At 44.8% G+C, this 7128-nt stretch overlaps 1 protein-coding gene across 2 annotated transcripts; it reads right to left on the reverse strand.

The window, feature by feature from the left end:
• Nucleotides 1-247: 247 nt before the first annotated feature.
• LOC125521325 (cold-responsive protein kinase 1-like) lies at nt 248-4244 on the reverse strand. 2 transcript variants are annotated; one of them, XM_048686382.1, is made up of 7 exons: nt 3932-4244; nt 2159-2382; nt 1929-2044; nt 1638-1848; nt 1308-1548; nt 947-1097; nt 248-841 (listed from the first exon to the last, which is right to left on the reverse strand). In XM_048686382.1, the coding sequence occupies exons 2-7, from the start codon at nt 2226-2228 to the stop codon at nt 473-475; spliced, it is 1158 nt and encodes a 385-aa protein (XP_048542339.1). In that variant the 5' UTR covers nt 2229-2382; nt 3932-4244; the 3' UTR covers nt 248-472. The 2 variants fall into 2 exon arrangements, with proteins under 2 accessions (XP_048542339.1, XP_048542340.1); XM_048686383.1 differs by lacking the exon at nt 3932-4244 and having other exon boundaries at nt 2159-2402.
• Nucleotides 4245-7128: the final 2884 nt, after the last annotated feature.

Below are 7128 nucleotides of genomic sequence, written 5' to 3' on the forward strand. Positions count from 1 at the left end.
TTTTGAAACCGAGCTCCTTGTAGCTCGGTCTCCAAAAGCTCGCACTCAAGTCGAAGTGCATACATTGATACATATAGGCTGTGTGATGACCTTTGGGGGAGAATCGTTCTACTGTGAGCTACATGAGCTTGGTTTCTACTCCCTCCGTTCTGAATTATTTATCGCAGGTATGGATGTATCTAGATGTATTTTAGTTCTAGATACATCCATTTCTGTGACGAGTAATTTGGAACGGAGGGAGTATTGATTAAAAAAAATCGGTATAACCCTTTTATACAGAGAAACAATCAAGTGAAGTGCCCCGCCCAAAAAAAAGAGAGAGTAAAGTGAATGAAAGTATGAAGACCACTATACCACACAGACCATACAAGCACGAGAAAAAAGGAAAAACCTGGGCTGCGCTACGGCTATCTACAGTTTCCTCTGCAGTCTCTTCGTGTCTGCATTATCCTCACTTCGGTGCCTTCACCGGTCAGGGGCGGTCCGATATGGCGGTGAAGGTGATGGAGGTGCGGGTGGTGTTGCCGGTGGACGACGACGACGACGGCGAGGAGCGCGCCACGATGGAGGTCAGCAGCGACGACGACGTGGCCTTGCTCCTCAGCTTCAGGTCCCTGAAGTCCCGGATCACGTCGGGCTTGGTGATCTCATGCGACTCCACGTCCTCCTCGCCCTTCAGCATCCGGGTCACCGTTGACATGTCGGGCCGCCGTTTCGTCACGTTCTTGGTGCACAGGAGCCCCACCTTCAGGAACCTGCACGCCTCATCCACGTCCAGGTCGTCGCCCAAGGAGCTGTCGATGATCTCGTCCAGCTGCCCCTGGTCGTAGTATGCCCACGTCTGCAGAGGAAGAAAGGAACAGTAATCTCTTGGTAATACCGTGATAGTATAGCACTAAGTAAACAGGCCTACGATGAACAATTTAGAACAGGGTCCTGTACCTACCTTCTCAAGAAGAATCTGATCTTCGTAGGGTAGTTTTGTATCAGTGTTGCATCTTCCGCTGACTATTTCTATCAGCAGAACGCCGAAGCTGTAAACATCTGATTTCCGGGTCACCTGTCCTCGGATGGCGTATTCGGGAGCCAAGTAACCTCTGCAGGCAAAAACTACAGTGAGCAAAAGCAACAGAGGAGATATCTAATTAACTATATCATATTGCGGTTTTTTTTCACTTTTCCCAATCTTAATGTGCTTATGCAGCCCTAACCATGGAGATCAGGCAAGCTAGCATTTTAGTATAATGAGAAAACACAAGTAAACATATAGCAAAGCAGACAGGTTCGATTAACTAGTTTACACTTACAGCGTTCCTGCGACTCTTGTGCTAATATGTGATACATCTGAAGGTAGAAGCTTCGCTAAGCCGAAATCGGAAATTTTCGGGGTAAGATCCTGATCCAGAAGTATATTGCTAGCTTTGATGTCCCGGTGGACAACATGAGGTCGGACACCGTCATGGAGGTATGCTAGTCCCTGGGCAACACCAATGCAAATATTCACTCGAGTTCTCCAGTTAAACTGGATGCTGCTATGCTGCTGAGAACCTGAAAAATGGCAAGGACCAAGAAGGATTACGGCATCTGAAATTTTTCTAGGAGCAAAAGAATACAGAGGTTCAGCAATCATAATCTACCTAGAAGGGTTTGTGCAAGGCTATTATTTTCAAGATAATTATAGACAAGGATCTTGTGGCTTCCTTCCACACAACAGCCATAAAGCTTGACAAGATTCTCATGGGAAATATCAGAGATCGTAATAAGTTCACTAAGAAATTCCCTCGCGCCTTGCCTAGACTGCAAAGAGAGCACCTTTACTGCAACGGCTGTTCCATCCCTGAGTGTTCCCTGAAATGGCAAGTAAGCGATTTTAAAACACTTGCAATAATTAAGGTCCAGCATCGAATACAAAATAAATAGGGTATTACCTTATAAACTGGTCCATAACCTCCCTCACCAATCTTATTGGATTGGTCAAATCTTGCAGTTGCCCTATCCAACTCTTTATAGCTAAATCTTGTTATGTTCTCAACACCCGGGAGGTCTGCAAAAGACTAAATGTAAGTGAAAACGAAGGCAGAATGGCGAGGAGGTGACAAAGTGATATCATATTCTGAATAGCGATTTTCAACAAAACTGTAGGTATAAGAGCTCATACCCTCATTGAGTGGACCAGTTTGTTGCTGACCCCCACTCGTCCTTTTGAAAATGCGAGAAAAACAACTCATTATCAAGTTGTTTCAATTCTCGATCCACAATACAAACCTCTGTACTGTGGTTCACTTGGTAGATATATCAATTAAATATCGATCTAACCACAGGCATTTCATCCTTCATGTTCAATAACAGCAATCATCAGCCTTCAACAACAGTGATTATATCCTGAAACAGAAGAACATGAACACAGGTTCCGGTTACGTGTTACCTGACAGAAGTAGCATGTGCAATGTATAACATGTCCAATTCAAGATTTCCTTTTTAGATAGAAATACTTTCTCCTAGTCAAAATACATGTTATTCAGATCCATGTGAGTCAAACATTTTTAGGTTTGACTATCAATGTAGAAATAATTACGAACATTGCAGCATCACATTGATAAGATCCATTGTGAAAGACAACACATTTTTCAAAGAAATTCAGAATGTCACGTTGGAGACCACGCCAATGTTCACATTGACATGTATTTTGACTGGGATATTCAGTATGCACAAGATGGCAAGAATTTTGACTGCAAATAGTTAATGCATTTCGGTCATAATAATAGTTGAAACACAGAATTCAAGTTCAAATACTGCTCGGGTAGTTTGCTGACATAGTAACTGAGAGTCTTTAGTTAGATTCACAAGGTTCAGAAACCTTAACAGGTAACAGCTCATGAATTATGGGCTAAATTTAACAGTGGAGGGGAAAAAAGGTTCCAAAGAGAAATGCTCCAGATTTGTCGGTGCTCTTAGAAACTTCCATCGTAACAGCAAAGCCACTTAAGCATTACACGTCGATTCAAACTTGAATGTTTCTGGAGCTTTACCCATCAGAAACATCACTGACAGCTTTGCACAGGCAGTGGAGTTTTAACTAACAACCAACTATCACTGATTTGATAGGCTGCAACTGACATGTAGTATATGATGCCATGCATAATCAAAGGAAGTAGCCCTTAGGCCGTTAGGCCACCACACCTTTTTTTCTAATCCAAATGGTCTCTTTGATTGACCAGTTATACCTTTCTTGGATAAGCATCGATGTCATGATCGACCCCTACAAATATCTTATGAACTTGAGGACAAAACCAAAAACCGCATACATGTTTCTTTCCATGGAAATAAACAACGAGTGAGATCACGAGAAGACGCGCCACTAGACCTCAACAGTAAACAAAGACGATATTGTGCATCCAGACCACGTCATGGCTTTCTTCTTCTTAATCTTAAGCAGAAGGGTGGTTGCAGCGGGCACATGGTATTGGACAGGCCATGTGTGGGCTGTCATCTAAATGGTTTCTGAAGGCTAGCTAGCAATGCAAGATTGGCCGGGTCAATCAATTTGCAGACACCGTGTCTGTCGCCAGTCCTGTAGCATTCAGTGTCTGGCATTTCTGCACTCCCACGGATCCTCGCACCCTATCGCGATCCAACAGGAACTTCCAGTAATTGCGCGTTACTGAAGTACAGGGTGTAGATATGGTTACTGAAACTCTATAATTATGTTGTGGATTCACCCACAAGCATGCAATTCAAGCAAGGGCTATAGTCAGAGTTAGGACGATTACTAGATGGCATGTTTCCACAGCTATTTTCTCTCATCAGATCGCGAACTGTTGACTCTCTACAGTCCCCTTCTCCCAGTAATTTCAGAAACGGAGCGACCAGAGAGCAAGGGAAGGGAAGACATATCGAAATTAGATGATCCATGAAAAGCAGCGAGGCTCACCTGAACCGCGGCAGGGGAGGGAGGGCCGAAACCGGCGGCCTCGGCGACGCGCGGCCCCCGACGGGGGGTTCCAGTCCACCGGCGCGCCGACGGAACTGATAACCCGCGGAACAGCCGCCCGACGCGGAGATACTCCGGCCCGCGGCGGATCACAGGGAGCAGGCAGCTCTCCGGAGCCTGCACAGCTCCGGTAGCTGTCGGCGGTGCGCGCACGGCGGCGAGGCGAGGGCGAGCGGAGGGGAGGGGATTGAAACGGCGGCCTGGAGTCGAGAGTTTGTGGCTTGTCTCCAATGCGAAAGCGAGAAACGAGGGAGAAGAAAGGGAGGCCATGTCTTTTAACTGACCGAGCCGTGGCGCAGTCAACATCGTTGACTTCGTAAGCCGCCCTGGTGGCCCGGACCGTGTGGAGGGCCGGGCTTTGGGCTTTGGGCTTGGGCCGGCGCGTGTGGCGGGGTTGGTTGCGGCGTGACGAGGCTGGGGTGGGTTGACGCGGCTGTTGACCTAGGCAACGAGATCCGGTTTACGCGCGCCTGGTTTATTTTATTTTTATGCGCGCCTGTGCACTGCAGATCGATTATTTTTGCTGTCGCTGGCAAGTTGTTTCCTGACAGGACAGGCCACCAGTGGCCGATAAAGACAAGAAATGGTGAGGGGTCAATAATGATTTTTTTTACATGTGCAAATTTCCATGAAGAAAAAAAACATTCCCAATGCTTTGAAAAAAAATAAGTGCTCGAAAAATGCTTTAAAAAAAGTCTTTTTGGTGCATTTTTTTTCATTCTGGAGCATTTCGGAATGTTTTTTCTTCATGGAAATTTGCTCGTACGTAGAACATTCAACAATGTTTGTTGACAAAAACACACATAATTTAAAAAAAAAATACTGATCATGAGGGTGCATGTGGGCTCGAGATCAGAAGCTCATTGTCTTCGATTCTTTCTATACAGCGAGCTCCGCGCTCTGCTTCCAGTGAGCGGCACATACAGGGCCGTTCCTAGGATTTTAGGGGCCCGGGGCGAAATTAGACCTCGGGGCCCCTTAGAGGGTTGCCTTCGTGATCGATTTCGTAGGTCTTTTGCGCTTCCCGTGATACCAATTTTCAATCTTGCCTTCAACGCCCAATGAAAGTATTTTACTCACTAAGATGCGGAACTGGAAGTGCTATCAAATCCATTGTATTTAGTGAAAAATAGATTTCTTTTCTAGACTAGTGCTTGCATCTTAGTGTTCCACAGGACATTGCAAAGAACAACTGTGATCCAATCAATTATCTTGACAGAATTCTTAATATTTATCACATTGATTTCAATGATAAAGCCTATAAAATCTACGCTAACCATGCCCGATCAATCAATTATCAATGCCCTATGAAATAATGAAGAGGAATCTTAATGATCATTTATAATTTGTATCAATTATCGTAGGAAAAGCAAAATCGCTAGGGTACAGTACCTTATCTAGAATCAACTTGTCGAATCGTTGATGGGGGCATCTCCGGCTAAAATTGTAGCGATTGCAAGGCTCTAGCTCGCTGGCCGTCCCTCTTCCGTCGTAGTTCAACTTGTTCTGGCGGTCGCGAGGCGAAGACGAGAAATCCATCCGGCGTCTGGCGGCGGCGGCTGAGACCGTGGTTTCTCCTCGTGTGATCCTGATCCTCGTGTGCGTGCGTAACTGACGCGCCTCTCCAAAAGGCTGATTCGATCCATGATCGACGGCCATGCGTAATTGTAGCCAGCCTCACATAGTACCAAACTTGGGCCAGCAAGGCAGTGCGTTTTTTCAGTTCATATAGATGCACGCAGCAACAGGCCTATATCTCTATAACACGTGCGTCCCTGATGGGGGCCCCTCCGTTCTGGGGGCCCGGGGCGCCCCCCCCCCCCTGCCCTCCCATCAGGACCGGGCCTAGGCGCATACCAGTAGAGGTGCAACTGGGGGAAATGATGATCGCCCCAACCTCGTCACATAGCGCCGACGCCCTGGTTCCGTCTTAGTCCATGAAGGACCCATCCACCTTCAACTTCACCTAGCCATGGGGGATCCTACGTACGTCGCTTGATCCATAGGATTGCAGTCACTAACTTTGCTTAGGACTCATTTATACCAGATTTCATAGTAAATTTTGCATCCACTCCATCGTCATTTAAGGAATCATAAGTTTTTAGTGCGCGCAATCACGCGTTCATGAATCATGCAGTATTGAAGGTGTTATGACACTCATTTTCTGTGTTTTTGTTTTCTATTTTCATCCTATGAATGATGGAAAAAAATTGTTTTTGCCACTTTAGATTTTGTCAATTTTCTTTATTTCACTCTAGATTTTGACATTTCACTTTTGCCACTCTTAGTTTTTGACAATTATCACAATTGCCATTACCGTGGCAAAAATAAAATTTTTAGAGTGGCAATTGTGATACATTTCAAAAGCTACGAGTGGCAAAAATAAAATAAAATTATTTTGCTTTTGCCATGGAATGGCAATTGTGATAATTGTCAAAAGTTAAGAATGGCAAAAGTGAGCTGTCAAAATATAGAATGACATAAAGAAAATTGGTAAAATATAAAGTGGCAAAAAGAAAAATCCCCATGAATCAAAGAGGTCCCAACTATGTACCTAGTAGGACAAGTTCAGCTCGGTTCGCTAAAAGTTCTTCTATGAGTCGTCAATTTTCTCCAAACATGTACAGATACAATATGGTATGTACAAAATCGGCGTTGTAAAATATTAATATGAGTAGTTTAACAGTGCAATCATGAACCACAAGTGACATTTTCTTTTGTGAGTGTCAAGCCACATTAATTAGAAGGTGGTATTACATGACATATTGCATAGCTAAACTGATCTATGCTACTCATCGACTCATCGTGATTAGTGGGGTTGTAGATCGCAAAACACATTCGAAAGTGGAAAGTCATCTAACGTGAGAAAGGTACAAAAGGGTCGCTATTTATCGGTCTAAATCCTCCCGGACGGCCCAGGCCAGGTTCGGTACCAGTACACCACAGGTTAATTTTTCTCTGGATTTGACCGACTAACAAACAAACGATGCGTCGGCCGGCGAGCACGACGTTTCCACGGCACGTCGAGGTTCTAGCCTTCTAGAAGATACTTCCTCCGTTTCAAATTACTCGTCGTAGAAATAAATGTATCTAAAATTAAAATATATCTAGATACATCCATACTTGCAACAAGTAAT

This window comes from Triticum urartu, chromosome 7 (genome assembly GCF_003073215.2).
Source record: "Triticum urartu cultivar G1812 chromosome 7, Tu2.1, whole genome shotgun sequence".
In the NCBI taxonomy this organism is placed as follows: domain Eukaryota; kingdom Viridiplantae; phylum Streptophyta; class Magnoliopsida; order Poales; family Poaceae; genus Triticum; species Triticum urartu.

Coding starts and splice junctions, on each gene's coding strand:
- LOC125521325 (XM_048686382.1), bottom strand. CDS start 2,228: ATGAGTTGTTTTTCTCGCATTTTCAAAAGGACGAGTGGGGGTCAGCAA. Junction 1,549..1,637: donor CCTTGCACAAACCCTTCTAG/GTAGATTATGAT, acceptor GCCATTTTTCAG/GTTCTCAGCAGCATAGCAGC. Junction 1,098..1,307: donor ACAAGAGTCGCAGGAACGCT/GTAAGTGTAAAC, acceptor TTTTGCCTGCAG/AGGTTACTTGGCTCCCGAAT.